A 16,722-nucleotide genomic window follows, 5' to 3' on the forward strand; every position below is an offset into this window, starting at 1 on the left:
TGAAGAAGAGAATTTTTGCAAAGTTTCCCCAAATTTAACGTCACCTCTTTATGAAAAAGTGGGGAAGTGTCTGCTAACCAAGACAAGACGACTACGTAGATAAGAACAATGTAAGTGCTCCTGAGCGGGCGGAGGAGACAGGGAATTGCTAAGAGAATGGACAGCTTTTTTGCCGATCTGAATATTTAGTTTTGCTTTGCGTTTTATTTCGGATTTTAAAACGGGTATTACCATCATCATTAGGTTTCCGCGGCTTTATTGTTCTTGCTCTGTAAAACCGTTCTAAGCCTCCCGCAATGTCGATCACTTGGTCCTTATAAATGGCCGGCTTGTTTGCTTTCAAAAAAGAAAAGGGGGACTTTTCTACAAGTGATTTTAACCTGCTCCACCTTCAAGTGACCTGCCAAATGCTCCTTCTTACTTTATAGACATCTGGGAATTCCATACATGCCTTAAACTCCAATTACACACCTTCTTCAAAGGGCACGTGCTTTGATTTGCCAAGAACATTAAGTGAACTGAAGTCGAAAGAAGCTGGTGCAGAAGTTAATGTAAAATACATCCTGTGCCATGTTTACTGCGGGCAGGTTATGTGTGCAGCAAATAAAATAAGTCCTGATGGGATGTGGATGTGTGCGCCTCTTTTTTTCCTTTTGCTTTAGCCTCCCGGATCCCTTTACGGGGTGGATTGGATTTGCCGTCACCACCACCACCACTCGCTTCCCAAAGATGCTAATTTATGGCGGGAGCGCTCTCGCTCTCCCGGCGGGTCTGCTGCCTGCCGGAGCGGGCAGGTGAAGGGAGAGCCGTGTGAGCCGGGCTGATGCAGCCACCGAGAGCGGCTGGGGGAGCACCGGCGCCGGCAGCTCAGCCCGTTCCCGGGAATCTCCGAGCCCCGGGAGGCAGGTGCCCGAGCTGCCGCCGCCGCCGCCGCAGGTGAGTCCCTCTCTCCCTGCGCTTTTCCGTGACTTTTGTGCCCCCGCCCTCTCCCTCCGTTTCCCCCCACATCCCCACGGCGCGTTTGTTTGTTTTTCTTAAAATTACAGATGCAGGGAAAACCGCCTGACATCATGGGAGCGGGACAAGAGCGCACTTTGAAGGGCTCCTGGGCAGGACTTCAAGTGAAATCATACGCCGGGGAGGAATCCGATACCGGCCTGGAGAAAGCAGCGGGGCGGCCCTTGCCAAACCCAGGAATGCGCTCGGGCCCGGCCGGCGCCCCCCGCCCGCCGCCCCGCAGGAGGCGCAGCGCCGGCACCGCCGCTCCGCCGGGGCCGCGGCCCTGACACCGGGCGGCCGCGGGCCCGGACGGACCTCTGGGCTTGCGAATAAACGGGGCAGATTGATGCCTCCGAGAAAAACAGCGAAATCAATCAGGATTTCCAAAGGCAGAGTTAATTTTCCGATTGCAAGAGTGTTTAAAATTCCCAGAAGGCAAATTAATATACATATTATTTCTTTTTTTCCTTCAGTAAGCCTGACGCTGACTTAATCGTTTTTGGCTCTAGCCCGAGGAGCACCAGGCATCTGCAGTGCCCAATTTCAACCCAGGAAAGGGTACGTTCTGAATTTTAAAACAGGTTTATCTCTTTTTTTATGATTTTTTTTTTTTTTTTAAATGAGGCAGAGGTAGCGGTTTTCAGCCTGGAAAGAGCACCGGCTGAGCGCCTGCTGCCCAGGAATGCTGCCGCGCCGGCAGGGACCCGCTCGGAGGGACACAGAAGTGAGAAAGAAGACCTGCCGGTGGCATGAACCCCACGGATAGGAATTGGGGATTTTTCTCACTCGGGTGTTCAGCTTGCCGGAAAGGTGTTGCACCGGCTGGCCCAGAGGTCTCTTGCCGGTTGCAAAAGAGCCAGTTAGGTGTAAGTCCATCAAGCGGGGCCTCTCCCGATTCCTGAGACCGAGCACAGTTTGATTCGTGCCTTTTAAAGTGCACTTGATTCCTCGTTCATATTTCGCAGGAATCCCCTTCCACGAAACACGCCTTCTCTTCGGCACCGAGCAGCTCGTCTGGTTGGTTGTTTTTTTCATTCCCGGAACCTGTTTACTTTCTAAATGTGAGGAGTTTTCCCCACCTTTCCCCGGTGTGAATTCTCTCCCAAAAGGAACAACCGAAACCTTCTAGAACCTCCCAAATCCCCTTAGCCAAGCTGCCCCGTGCCTCTCGCCTTGGCTGCAGCCGAGGTAAGGCGGGCAGACACTACCTGCTCCTCGGCAGCCGGTGGCACTGGAGCCGGGGTTCGGAGTCTCTGAGAGGGCAGCGGCGGGTGCCAGGGTGCCGGGGAAAGGCAGCGACCCTTCGGGAGCTCGCAGCTGCTTCCCCTCCTCTCCACCACTGAGAGCCGAGGCCACCAGGGCCGTCATCTAATTTTCAAGTGCTCGCTAATCCTTCAGTGCAAACAAGCGCTGCGAACTCTCTCCTGTAAACATTGCGCACTGGTTTGAAATATTACCGATATTATATTCATAATAGTGCTATGTGGGTAACAGACGGCAGTATGTGGATGTGGAAACAAATACAGGGAATAAAGTCAACTCATGGGCTATGCAAACAGGCTCTGTCTTGGAAAAGTACCCCATCCTACCTATCCCAGACACTGGGCAGCAGAGTCCCTGTCTTCACGGCGGGCACTGCTCAGCTCCCGGGGCGGCAGCGGTCCCCGCGGAGGGACAGGAGGGACCGCTCCCCGCTCACTGCCCGCCTGCCAAGAGCTGGGAGATAAGCGAGTGACAGCAGAGACAATCAGCTGTCCGGTTATAGGGGCTGAGGTTTGGTTTGGGTTGTTATGTTTTTTGAGTTGTTTTTTTTTTACAACTTCCCTTTCACCTTCCTTCCAAGCCCTCAGATCTGGAGGTCCCCTCTCTTTTGCAGCTCGGGCTCTCGCCGCATGCTGGGACACCCCGCGGAAAGTATGGTGAAAAGAAAGAGGGGCAATATGCACCCTACACATGGAAAAGGAGAAGAGGGTGGGTTAGAGTATCCCTCCGTGCTTTGCACAACGAAAATGATCGCTAGTATATATATTATATAAAACCCTAGAGAGCAGAGCAGTCAGACATCACTTCCACCGGAAAACCCCACTGGCTACACACTTCCCTATTTCAATCTCACTTTCTTTTGCTTTCCCTTTGGATGGAAGAATCTCTGTTTAAAACCGATGCCGCTTCCTCAGGGATATCAGCAAAAGTACCTGCGCCAGGGGCTGGGGAACGGGGCCCAGGGAACGGGGCCCGCTCCTTCCGCACATCTGGGGACAAAACACGAAGGCAGGGATAGAGCTCTGCTGTGAAAACTCCGCTCCCCGCGCAACTCCGCCGTGCCTGGCGTGAAGATTAAAGGGGGAGAGGGACAGAAAGAGAGAAGAGACAACACCTTCCTCTGCAGATGCAGTGAGCTTCAGCACAGAATAATAAAGCTGTCTCAATAAATAACGTGCCTGTGTCTGTCAGTAGCTAGTTTATTTGCGTTTTTCGCCTGGTTTGTTTATACTAGTGCCCCCTCTCTCTTGGGTGCCTTTACAGCTCAACAAGCAGGTATTTATCTACAGTTCTAACCCTGAGTTCTCAGAGACACCAAACTTTAACGTTATTAAAATTTCAATCATATTTATTTATTGCAGAAAAATAATATACAATGATATTTACAAAACAATCATAAAAATAGGAATGCATTTAGACACCGGATCTATTTGCATTTTAACATGGGTCATCAATAAATAAATAAAATGTTTATTTTTTTTCTCAGAGGAAAAATAATAATAATAAAAAAGTTAGGAACCGGGTATATAACAGCTTGAGCCCAGCTTATTCCCCCCTAAAAAAAAAAATTAAAAAAAAAAGTTTTCATCTCTACAGGGATATTTTTGGTTGGCTGCTTGGTTTCATTCAAGAATGAAGAAGTCCACAATAATGTATTTCCTTTCATCAGTGGCTCATAAGCACGGTCTCTTGGGAATGCATGCATGCAAAAAAAAAAAAATAGGGCAAACAAATAAAAGTTCGATTCCAACATTCTTCGTCAAAATTAAAAAATAAAAATAAAAATCGAACGATTCAGACTTCTATCAGAATGCAGAGATGTGTGGATTGTACCGACGCCAAGAGGGTAGTCACTGTCCAAAGCCCTTCTCTCTTTCTCTTTCCTTAAGTGCTCCCCACGCCCTGCTTTGAATTTGGATTTTACTCTTCTAATTTCCAAGAAATCCTTAGTACATTTTTTGTTAGAAAAGATAAAAAAAATCGAATCCAACTTCAGAGTCTCTAGATTGTCCATTCTCTCCTTCTGTGGGAACAATGTCATCTGCAAAAACCCAGAAAGGGCGGAAAACTCGTTACTGAAACGAAAGTTACACAAACATCTACCTACACCTCTCTGTCTCTGGAAATACGCGTATCGGGCAGGAACGGAGAAGGGAGAACTCGCCTTGCGGGCGGTGCGGTGACCGGGTGACACCCCAGCCTGGCGGTCCCTGGTGCCAGGGCCGAGGCAAGGGACTGCTGGGGCAGTAGGGAACCCTCATCGGGCAGCACAACGGGAGGACATGGATTCACTTCAAAATACGAGCAGCAGCGGCGGCGGCGGCGGCGGCGGCGGCAGGAGCCATCCCAGCAGCCCTGCTGGCTCCGCAGCGTTTGGTGGAAAAGCGCTCTCGGGCCGGCCCCATCTGGCTGGGGCACACCCGCGCGGCCGCCGCGTCCCGCCCGCAGCCCACCCCGGCGGCGGCGCCCGGCCACGCGTGGGCCCCGCGGGCTCGGGGCGCACCTCGGGCCGCGCAGGAGGAGGGACGGCCGGAGCGGGGGAGGCACCTCCGGCCGCGCCGCTCTCCGGCTGCTCCGGGAAGCCAGGCCCCTCCGGGCGGGGTGCGGGCCCTCTCGCCCCACGGCCACGCGTGTCCGGCTCACGGCGCAGCCGGCCGCCTCTGGCCTCCCTCCCCCCTTTCTTCCCGCCAGTTTCGGGGTCCCTGTCTTACCTAGGGCTCCTGCCGGGGGGATGCGGGTGGGGGACGCCGCCTGCTAGTGGGATGCGGACATGGACCAGGCGCCCTCCATTCTCCACACCGAGAAGGCGTAGCTGAGCCGCTCGTGGGCCACATAGCTGCAGCTTGCCATCTTGGAGTCCAGCTCGTCGCTCTGTAAGACCTGGTAGAGGAAGTCGATGTACCTGGCCGCCAGCTTGAGGGTCTGGATCTTGCTCAGCTTGTCCGAGGGCAGCGTGGGGATGATCTTCCGCAGGGCGGCGAAGGCTTCGTTCAGCGACTGCGTGCGCTGCCGCTCCCGCACGTTGGCCATGACCCGCTGGGTCTGCAGCTCCTCGTAGGACTGGGGGCTGCCGCCGCCGCTGCTGCTTCCGCCGCCCCCGCCGCCCCCGCCCGCCCCGCACTTCTTGCCCCGCTTGCCTTGGGCCGGGCTGCACGGCTCGTCCGCGGCCCCGACGGCGCCGCCGGCGCTGCGGCGGCTGGAGCGGCGCTTGCGCCCCCCTCTCTTGTTGTTGGGCAGCTGCTGCCGGTCCGGCTCCTCTTCGCTGTTGCTCAAGCTGTCGTCGGCGGGGGAGACTGGAGAGTTTGACTCGTCCTGCTGCATCATCTCTGGGGGGAGACGCGAGAAGCGGGCCGGGAGGGGGGGGAGGGCAGGGAGAAGAGGGGGGCACCTAACCCGCCAGCTCCCCCTTGATCGGCTGCTTCGCTGGCCTGCGAGGAGAAGGAGGAGGGAAGGAAGGAGGGAGGACCTCACTTTGGGGGGAGGGGGGATGGCATCAGGATCCAAGAGGAAAAAAATAAAAAGGCCAACCAAAAAAAAAAAAAAATCTCTCCCGATCCCTCCTTGGAGCCCCTTCGAGGTGTCTGGGATTGGGAGAAAGTTGAAGACTTGGAGGTTCTTATAGCTCCTGCTGGCGGAAAGTTTGGGGGCAGCAGTGTCATTGGCCTGACGTGGAGAGGAGGGACTTTTGCTGAGTTTTATAGGAAAGTTTCCGCTTCCCCCCCTCCACGCCCTCCCCCAATTATTTTTTTTCAAGCCATTCACAAGTGATCTGGCTTCCCCACACGCACGCACATACATCCTAACCCCAACCTCTTTCTCCGTTTCCCTCTCGGTGGTTTCTCTCCCAAACTCCTCCGGTTAGCGCTCGGCTTTGGGGTGGTGCTGAGGGCCGGCCCGGGAGGTTTTGGGGGTGTCCAGCACCCCGTGCGCTGCTGCGGAGGGGTCAGCGAGCCGCTCAGTGCCTGTGCGGGGGAAACCGCCCCGAGCGGCCGCGGAAAGCCCGCACCTCTCGGGCTTTCCTCGCTGCAGCGGGCACGGCTTGTAGCGAAAAGAAGGAAAGGGGAATTACCCGCGGGGCAGTATCCAGGCGCATCCTAATTTTGACCCGCTTTAGCACACGCCGCACGTCCCAGTCACTGAGCGCCGGGGATCTGACTTGCCGAGGCAGTCGCACATTTCTGGGCTGGGGAGGGTGATGGCACAGCCTCGTCCTGTCGGGCTGGAGGACTGCGCTCGGAGAAAGCCATCTTCAGAGGTGGAAGCAGCCGGGAAACCAAGCATTGGCTTCGTACATGCATAAGCACGAGTCCTTGAGCTCGTCTTAAGAGAGACCTAGGAAGATCCGCGTCTCCAGCCTGGCACACCGGGAGACGGGAGGGTGTACAGACCCTCTTTGCCCACACTCTGTGTGCGCTGACCACTCACTTCAGTCCATCCTCCCACGAGGCGCCCGAATCCGGCACTTCCTGCGAAAAGAGATTATTTATTTTAATTTCTCTTCTATGTCTGCAGCCAAAGCTATTTCTTCCCATCCCCCGCCTTTGTGCCTCATTCCCCGCTCGCTGGCAGCACAGAGCAGGTGGTGTGTCTTTTTAACAACAGCTCAGATTCAAACGGGGAACGCCTGGGAGGGAAAGCTAGAAATTGCCATCCGTCAGTAAACGGGGTTTGCAGAGCTCTCTCTGCTCCCTGCCTGGGCACCGCGCTCCTCCGCTGCCGGCCGGGCAGCCACAGCCTGGCGTGTGCTGCGGAGCGGAGCGGGCAGCGCAGAGCCTGCCCGGCTTGTCTGAGGTGTGAGGGCGAGCGGAATGGCAGAGGAGCGATAAATCCCAGGCATGAAATAAAACAAGGCTTCTGGAAGAGCGCTGTCAGCTTCTCCGGGGAACAGAGCCGTCTCTCTCCTCTGCCTGGGGACTGACTCCCTTTCCTCCGGGCTGAGGCGTCTCATCCCGGGAGCTGCCAGGGGCCAGGACCCTGCTCGCCGCCGCCGAGGGGCAGCCGCCGGCCCCGGCCCCGGCCCCGCCGCCAGCGGAGCTGTCCCGGCGCTGCTCCGTTCGCTGCCCCTCTCGGCGAGCTCTCCTTCTTGGGTTTCCATCCCGGGGTGCGGGCACACAGCAGTCTGCCCAAAACCTTCTTGTTTGGGGAACGGCTGGAAAAAGGACCGGGGAGGAAACAGGGACCGCCTTAGCCGGCAAGGGAAGGCACGCCGCACACAGAGCCGCAGCGAGCCTGCACAGCTTTCCCGGCTTTTGGCTTGTGCCTGCTGTGTCTTCTGCGATCACAGGCCTCTTCATTCATCTTAACACTGGGAGCTTCAGGGCTTCTCTTGTGCTGGCAGCAGCTGCTGATCCCAAGGTAAGAGGAGCTGGCTCTCCTTTCACCTCCCTTTCACCAACAATTTTTTCTGTACCTGGAGCCTCACTGCTCCTCTGGGGTGTTGAGCAGTGTCATTACAGAAGAAATGTTGGAAACAGTAGTGATGAGCATCTGTAGGTGGCTCTAGGGGCCTTCCTTCCTTCCTTCCTTCCTTCCTTCCTTCCTTCCTTCCTTCCTGCCTGCCTGCCTGCCTGCCTTCCTGCTTTCCTTCCCTCATTCTTCTTATGGGAAAAGATAACAAAAAAACCCAACATCACAGGGCAAACCAAACCTGGATAGCTATTACCTTGCTGGGAAAGGGATGCTGCTTGAAAGGAGGGAGGGGCATCACCTCCTGAGCTGATTTGGCAGGATGCACCACTTGTCTGGGTAACCTGAACTTTGAATGGGATGCAGGACATCACCTGCTTGTCATGGGGTAGGAGGAGGGTGTGTAGAGCAGGGTGTATGAAGGAGTCAAGGATAGGTGGGGAAATAGTATTACATGGTTTGTAAAAATAGAAAACATGGAGAAATGTAGGGATGGAGTTGAGGAGAGAGGAGTAGTTGACCATAGTAGATGGCTGGGCTTGGTGTCAGCTACTCTTTTTATAAACTGCAGCAAAAGCCACCAGCAGTGCTTAGCAGGACCTGTGACCACCACACTGCTACATGAACGAAGACTGCACAACCTTCCCCGCCCCCCCGTCATCTTCATTTTGGCTTTTGTTTTATCTCCAACTCCCAAATTATGGGCTCAGGAGCAAAGGCATATAAGCCTGTGATGTTACTGTCAAGACCCACACAGGAGTGCAGGGGCCAGATGAGCTGTGGTGGCAACGATCCCTCCCAGGAGACTTGGTCTGGGCTGGCTGTGGGAGAATGCATGGATCCCCCAGGCCTACTGGCAGGCAGGAACCCTGCCTAGTGCTGGAGTGTGTGGAGCTGTGTTGGGAGGAGGGTGAATGTGGCAGAAAGTCGTGTCTGGGTGTCAGTGTGAGAGAGAAATACATACTGGTGTGTCAGCAGCTGAGGATGTGCTTGTGTGTGCATGTGTTTACTGTTGATCTTTTTCAGTGTGAACAAATATATATGTCGGGAGGGAAGGGGAGTGAAGTCTGTGCAGAGATTAAAGAAAATTAATTAAATTCTTGTTTCTTTTGAAATCTACAGTTCTGATGGTGATTGAGGTGGAGCGTTTGCATTTCACACTAAAATAATAATTGTATTTTCGTTATGCAGTGTTAAACCATTTGTTTTGAACCTCCACTAAGCCACTAAGGTAGTTCTGCAGACCACTTCAGAGCATGGGATAAAGGATGTCATGTCCTCTTTTTCTCTATGCATAAGCATGGCTTAGGTAAGAACACTCCTGACTCCTTGGACAGAATTTCAATTCTGTTTCACTCTTTGGTAGTAGCAAGCAAAACTGCAAACAGATCTGGGGCCTTTCTAGAGATACTTCCAGATCCATTCCTCCTAGCTTCCCTGGGCCTCAGCTCAGGAAAATACGTGTTGTGGGATGAACTCTTACATGAAACACTGGAAGGAGCCAGAGGTCTCCAGTGTTTTGTACCTCTGCAGAATGCTACAACACTGGCAAAGCAGCTATCTAGATTACAGGTATGGCTGTGAACACAGAGCCAAATAAATGACAAACTCCTGGTAGGAAGAAATGAGGAGTAAGTTGGTCTGTGATGGTCATTGTAGTTGTAGTTGATCACTGGGAAATAGTTGTAAAGGATGGCCCCACCTTGATGCCAGCCCTTCTCTAGGCACCCATTAACTGTTGAGACACTCACAGAAGGGACAAGCAGTATCTGCCTTGTCCAGGCTGAAACATCGCAGCTTTTGAGGGGAGTAGGTCAAAAGGTTGATACTTTCCTTGATTTCTAAGAATGAATGAATGAATGAATGAAAGGCTCAATTTTGTCTGCCCGTTTATAAATCAGTGCAGAAGTTTAAGAACTAATGTGCTCAAGATCTGGCGGTTGCAACTACAATGCTGTCCCTCATCAATGTGTTAAACAGATTGTGCATACACACAAATTACAGTTGGATTGTAATAAGGCTGTTCTGTATTCCCTATACAGCAAGCACATACACATGTAATTTAGGTCACAAAGGCCGTTTACTGTGGTAAAACTCTCACTGCTGCTGATTCCTTGGAATATTGAACAATGTCTTACATCCAAGTATGCCTAGAGACAGCCTGCCTGCATGGTTTTGATGCTGAAGTCTTCAATCTGGTGTTTTCTCAGAGGTTTTGTCTTTATGTTGCAAAGACCACTGAAATCAATCAAAGTTTGCCTACTAGTTTCCATGGCCAGGTATTTTAATTCCTGCGGATTCTAGGTGAAACCTGGTCAGGACCATACCCGTTCAAAAGGGATGAGAGACCACCAAGCAGCTTTGCCCACTGGCGTTTATGCTGTAATTTGCTCCGTGTGGAAAGCACACGGGGAAACAGGCTGACAGGTCTCACTGTGCCCTGGTACAAATTTCTGCTCAGCAACAGCAAACAGACAGAATGAATATAAAAAGGGTATAAGTGCAGGACCCGTTTCTCGTCTTCTTTCACCTCTTTTTTCCTCACTATCACGGCGGCAGCTCAGAGAACCAAGGAAAAGCTGACAAGCATCTTCCGTCATTCGTGCTCGCTACCTGGGCCCGGCTCCGCGGGCAGGGCTGGGGCTGCGGGGCTGGGCTGTGCGGGGCCGGGCCGGGCTGTGCGGGGCCGGGCCGGGCTGTGCGGGGCCGGGCCGGGCTGGGCTGTGCGGGGCCGGGCCGGGCCGGGCTGTGCGGGGCCGGGCTGTGCGGGGCCGGGCCGGGCTGGGCTGTGCGGGGCCGGGCCGGGCCGGGCCGGGCTGCGCGGGGCCGGGCCGGGCTGGGCTGTGCGGGGCCGGGCCGGGCTGTGCGGGGCCGGGCCGGGCCGGGCTGTGCGGGGCCGGGCCGGGCCGGGCCGGGCTGTGCGGCCGGCGGCCACCGGAGGGCACGATTCCCCGCCGGCCCCGCTGCGCTCCCGGCTGAGGGGCTGCCGCCTTGAGCAGAGCCCCGTCAGGCTGGGTGACTCGAGTTTCGGGGCCGTGAGGCGCTGCCCGCCCGCCCCCGGCTCTGTCCGCTCGTGTTCCAGCCAGCCCCGAGTGTTTTTCCTCGCTGAGTGCCCCACGCGGCCGCAGCGCCGCTGCCCAGCCCGGGGGCGGCCGCGCTGGGTCCTGGGGGGAGGAGAGCCGGCACACGGATGCCCCGAGGACATACGGACACTTCCCACGGGCGGGCTTCCAGCTGCCGGCGCTTCGACACTCGCTTCGTTCGGAAGCTGTGGAAAACAAATGAATAACGCGGAGTTCCTCTAACCAGTCGGTTTCATTGTCAAAATTGCTACAATGATTTTTGTTTAATTTTTAAGGTCATTGTAATGTGGCCTTTCATGTAAAAGTCCTAACAGCTTGCTGCCACGAAAGGATGCGACAGCGCTGTTTCCAGTGTTCCCAGCGCAGCCCATCCTTTCCGCCCCTGGGCCGGCGGCAGGGAGCGCTGCGCCCCCCGCGCACCGGCTTTCGGCATCTCCCGCACCCACCCTCTGCTCCCAGCTCCCGAGTCTGTGCAAGGCCGAGAAATACCTATATGCTGCTGGCAAAAGAGCAAGCCCACATAGGAGACAGGTCTCCCAAAAAATTCTCAGATTATTCTCAGACACGTGTTTTTATATAAAATCTTTTATTCGGATCCAGAAATAATTCGTGGCCATTTAAGCAGATGCTAAGTACCTCGGTGGAAGCCTGAGTGGTATCCTCTCATGTATCCTCGACAAGATCAGTCCTTCCCATCACAAGAGATCAACATATCTAATGCTGTGGTGGAGTTCTGCCCCTAATTATGACTCTGGGTCTTGTTTATGTGGTTTCACATCTAAACCTGAAAAGACCACTTGGTAAAACAATCTTATCTACACTCCAGGGGATAACAGTTATTTTTATTAATAATGGAGCTTATTGGCTATTTCAGCTCCTTTGATTTTTTCTTTTCCATCTCTTCCATCTTTCCTGAACTATATAAATATAATTTTTTTGTATTCTTCCTGCTCCCACACATTACTCAAATCTATATATTCAATCTCTGGTGCACTTGGTCTAAGGAAACTCTATTAAACTTCAGGCCCTTTTAGCCACAAATTTTGCTTTTTTCTTCCAAGGTGGGAGAGAATGCACCTACAGCATACTGGATAAAGTAGTCTTCTTATGGGTGGACTCAAATTCCCCACAGCTCAAGCAATTAGAATCAGAGCCATGGAGCCAGAATTTCAGCGTGGAAGTGGGCTTTCACCCTGTTAGCAATGTCTGCAATCCTGGGAAAAATCTCCCCCCTGCTTCCTACTATATGTGCTTTCCTTTAGGATTTCAGGTGGACTTGGAATCTCACAGATGAAAATGAAAAAGAGGTCATGTGAGAAGTAACCATAAGTCATAAATAAACATAGAAGTTCAGTAGAAGTGATAGTAAACTGTCTTTAAAATCTGAAATCGGCAGCAAATTCTGGTGTGAGGGAAAGAACATGGAAGGTCATCCCAACATACACATATGATTTCCTGGGCAAAGGAAATGGGATTTCTTTCATTGGCAGGCTGACTGTATGCCAGATCCCCAAATTGGAACCTATCCATCTCCTCCTCCAGGCCATAGACCACACGGGCTGAGTGCAGCCATGCAGAGGAGGTGAGCCTGGAGGGGAAAGGTTCACAGAAATGAACACCCATCTCACTCTTTCCACAATTACCTTATTTTCAAGGACACCTGCTTAGAGCTAGAAAAACTTTTGAGGGAGCAGGGGTTTATTTCCATCTCTGCCAGGTTGTATTTCCTTTCAGAAAAGGCAGTCAGCACACATTAAAGTTTACATATTCTTTTCTACGTGGGGAGATTATAATTGTTTTGTGCTATGGGCTGTCAGATATGATGCCTGAAGATCTGCTATCCATCATTACTCCTGATTTTACAGCCCCAATCTCATTTTCATTCCTCCAGCATATAGGATGATGATTAAGTTACCTTGCTCACAAAGGACTGACCTGTCCATTGGTCCACATCCTGGCTTTATCTTCTGACCAAAGATAATATAGTAGGTCAACAATGAAGCTGATCTAGAGCACAAATCTCAGTTATCAAATTCCAAAGGCAATTTTCCACAGAGGTAGTAGTTTATTGATATGTTAAAATAAATTAGCACACATTCACTGTTCACATATGTGTGTACATACTTGACTATTTATGAACTCTAACCTCCAAACAAACATCTGAACTTGTATTTATGCAAAATACTGTACTGCTTCTGCCTTGAAAAGTGTCTATATCAAACATTCTCATGCCAAAATCTACTATCTGACCTTGCAGCACTAAAAATAGTTCATGTCAGAAGCAGAGAAATATTTGTTTCTCCTTTTAGAACATTTGTGCTTACATTCATTAAGGACTCGGTCCAAAATCCTTTGATGTCAAGGAGACAGTTTCGGTGGCCTTTGGATCAAGTTTTAAAAAAGGTCAATTAAACTTCAAATAAAATAAAAATTATAATAGGTCCAGACTAAGAGAATAAGAGATATGTAAGAAAAGCTGCCTTTGGAGTAAAGGATCAGTCATTGTTCTCTAATATTTAGCTGAACTTGTGGATTTTTTAATTATTAAAAAATAATCCTTTTCAATAAGGTTGTAATTAATTTTTAGTCTTCAAAACATCCACATTTTTCTCCATAGTAGAAATGTTCTTGCTAGTAAGTGCAGGGGTGCTCTCGGTAGGGCATATATGGACTGGACACTAAGCAGTAAGATATGGCCCTGATTTTCAAAGTCAGAGCAGAGACCTAATTCCAAAATACTCTTCTGACTCTAATATATGTTCAAGTCTTCATCTCACTTCATATTTTAGCAACTCATAATATTTTCTAATGTCTTATCTAATGCTAGGCTTTGTTTTTCACACTTTGCAAAAGCATTAATGCAGCTCTTGGCAACAGCAGATGCTGAAATTAACTTGAAGGTAGAGGATGTTCAGTGGAATATAGCAAGGGCTTTAATTTGAAACAGTGAACTTTATTGTTCAGTTGGTAATCCTTTTCTCTACAAGAATGCATAGTGTTTAGAGCATGCATTTTAATAAAAAGAAACCAGTATTAAAACAAGCGTCTCACAGAGCTTACTGCACTGCTTGCTTGTAATCACTGTATCAGAGACTTGAGTAATTGGAATGACATATGTCTGCAGGAATTTTTGCTGAATCTGGGTTATTTGACAGTAGGATGTTCATCATTCCTTCCAAACAGATAGAAGTTTGATCAATTATATTTCAGTGGCTTACAGCCATATGCTATCAACAGTGACATTTATGATCTATTTTTGTTATCCCCAAATGGCCTTCAACCTAGCAGTTATCTGCCAACATGTTAAAGTTTTGGTCAGTGAAAATCCTTTAGTGTCTTGGAAAGATTCATGATGTTGTCTTTTGGCCAAAGTCCATTATGGGTAACTACAACTTTATCTACATTCAACGTATGTAATTGAGTGGCTGTGGTATGGCACACTGTCATTTGGCTTCATTTCAATCAACTAAGATAACTCTCTGTATTTTCTTTCCTATAACACTGTGTCATGTTGCTGCAAAAAGTGAAACAGCTGCCACAGTCTCCTTCTTGAGGATGCATCCCAGAATGGACTGTTTCTTCTGAGAGGACAACATAGCCTCCAATTTGGCAGGTAAAATTTTGCAACACCAAATCCTTCCATTTGTGGTTTCATGTTGTCAGTTCATTGCAGGAACTAATAGTCTGGTCTAGATGTCAAACTATCTGATTTGTTAGTGTAGCTGGCAGGTTAACTGTCTAAGTCCTACCATTTTCTCACAGAATTCACTGTGGGTAGAACATTTCCTCCAAAAAAGAAGAAAAATAACCATCTTTAAAGATTAGATGCACTGTTGGGAAATTAAATTCTTAAAGCTAAATCAGATGTACGATAGGAAGCACTTCATAATTGCTCACATTAAGGGTAAAGGGCCAAACCAAAGGCATATAGACAGGAGGAAAAAAAGGCAATACAGTCACTCAGCTATTACTGTGAGAAACAGCCCTTCAAATTTCCACAGATCTAATGTGTATCAGAAACAAGTTACACTGCTATAAAGAGGTAGAAATGCTCTTTTATTCCTTGTGGTTATGGGAATGGAAGGCATTGTATTTCTTTGCACATATCCCTCCCAAACTGTTCATTGAGGAAAAAAGCATTTCTGCTGCTCCTTAAGTCATAGAAGTTAGCAAAATATTATATGACAAACAGTTGCCATTAAACTTTGCTCAAGAGCATTTGAAAATGGCACTTGAAATCCATGCTGGAATAGGTGCTGCTGTAAGGGCATCAGAACTGAAGGGAATGGATTAGCAGGTCCCCAGTAACAGCTGTGGCACCACAAATGATGCAGATAAGCACCACCCCATTTGGATACAGACTCAGGAGAGCAACATCGTGCAGGCAGTAGTAGGATTATACATGGAGTGGAAAGAAACCACAGTAAACCTAAATTTGTGTTTTCACTAAGAAACCTCCATGGTGCCACCTGCATTTCCACCACGCTACTGCAAGATGATTATTACTAACTTCTGTGTAAACTTTCTGTCATTTGAAAATGTATCTCTGGATGTTTTCAGCAAAAGAAATTACTTTGTGCATAAAATCTTCTCTTTTTCATCTTACAGTGCATCTTTGGGTTTATTGTTTATGTGCTATGGAAGTGATTCAGAAACCCTCACAATAAATATTTCTAATGACCTATATCTTCAGAAGAACTGTGTTCTCTAAGGTGAAGCAGGATTGAAGTGAATGTCATTAGAACTTTTCCTCTGCAGGGTCCCTCTCAGGTAGCTATCACGTCTTTACATCTTGAAGGCAAAAACCACTGGTCCTATGCACCAAAATGCTCTCCAGTCAAATATTTGGCTGATGCACTGAATCTTTCAAATAATTTGGCCAATGGTACACTAAAGATTCATGTTTCTATTACTCTTAAAAACAAGATGAGAAATTTATCTTGTTTTGGTTTGTTTGTTTGTTTGTTTTGGGTTTGGTTCAGTTTGTGTATTTCAGGAGATATGCCTGCAAATTTTAAATGTTTAAAGTATGACGAATATTGTGTGTTCTCTCTATAGCTTTGGTAAAACTTATTTCTCTCCAAGGACAAACCTCATGCTAGTAACATCACAGAACTTCCTCAGCATAATGGAGGTCAGTCCATAGGTTGTGTTCAGTTGTGATCTGAGAGGGGATGCTAAATAATTTTTTTCCTGGGTGCCTGAAACATGTAACAGTGAGAAATTACTTATGCTGTTGCCAACCCAAGTTCAGCTGACAAAATAAAGCAATGGATAGGTGGATGTTTCCAAATTTAACACCTTGGGGCTGGTAAAGGTGTTTCCATCTATAGCACATAAAGTCCATCTTACCAAGGACTGGTTTAGCCGTTTGAGCACAGTTATCAGTACTTCAGAGAAAGTTCCATTTGCTCACGATTAACATTTGGGTTCTGTATGTCAAGGAGGTGGCACCTGATGAGGGCCTAAAATGTCAGTTTAATCATATTTGGCAACATTCAAGATATCTGCAAAGAAAATTTAAACAGAGTCAGATGTAATATGAAATGAATTCCACACGCCTTCATGCAAGGTAGAGAAAGATCTGAGATAGCCCTTCATTTTACAGTCTCTCAATCATATTTTCCTTTTTTTTCCCCTCCATTACTATTATTCATCATCCTACAACTTCTTTTGCATCTGGTAGTTTGCAGAATTATGAGAGTCAATGATGTTGCAGACTTACTGCAGTGTTCTAGCATATAACGAAATAATTATAAAAATAGATTAAAACATCTTTCTGCATATTCACTTAATGCTCTTTATCTTTTGTGTCTTCTGCGATAATATTAACAACAAAAAAGTGAACTACTTAAGATTGTAAGTACTCACAAATGTCCCCAGATGATGTTGCTGAGGCCTAAATATCTGATTCAGCTCAAAGTCATTTAATAATAATTTAAAAATTACGCCTGTACTCCAAATATTTCCT

At 49.3% G+C, this 16,722-nt stretch overlaps 1 protein-coding gene and 2 long non-coding RNA genes across 3 annotated transcripts; 2 read left to right on the forward strand and 1 right to left on the reverse strand.

The window, feature by feature from the left end:
- On the forward strand, positions 1 to 1,149 carry LOC135287373 (uncharacterized). Its single transcript, XR_010351081.1, has 3 exons — positions 1 to 110; positions 663 to 936; positions 1,047 to 1,149. It is a non-coding gene; the product is annotated as an uncharacterized LOC135287373 (long non-coding RNA).
- Positions 1,150 to 3,589: 2,440 nt separating this feature from the next.
- TWIST1 (twist family bHLH transcription factor 1) lies at positions 3,590 to 6,805 on the reverse strand. The gene is made up of 3 exons (XM_064411748.1): positions 6,332 to 6,805; positions 4,974 to 6,194; positions 3,590 to 4,303 (listed from the first exon to the last, which is right to left on the reverse strand). Exon 2 carries the CDS (start codon positions 6,058 to 6,060, stop codon positions 5,017 to 5,019), a length of 1,044 nt encoding a protein of 347 aa, XP_064267818.1. The 5' UTR covers positions 6,061 to 6,194; positions 6,332 to 6,805; the 3' UTR covers positions 3,590 to 4,303; positions 4,974 to 5,016.
- Positions 6,806 to 6,832: 27 nt separating this feature from the next.
- Positions 6,833 to 15,495, forward strand: LOC135295908 (uncharacterized). Its single transcript, XR_010357955.1, has 3 exons — positions 6,833 to 7,617; positions 14,276 to 14,364; positions 15,360 to 15,495. It is a non-coding gene; the product is annotated as an uncharacterized LOC135295908 (long non-coding RNA).
- The last annotated feature ends 1,227 nt before the right edge of the window (positions 15,496 to 16,722 follow it).

This window comes from Passer domesticus, chromosome 1 (assembly GCF_036417665.1).
Source record: "Passer domesticus isolate bPasDom1 chromosome 1, bPasDom1.hap1, whole genome shotgun sequence".
In the NCBI taxonomy this organism is placed as follows: domain Eukaryota; kingdom Metazoa; phylum Chordata; class Aves; order Passeriformes; family Passeridae; genus Passer; species Passer domesticus.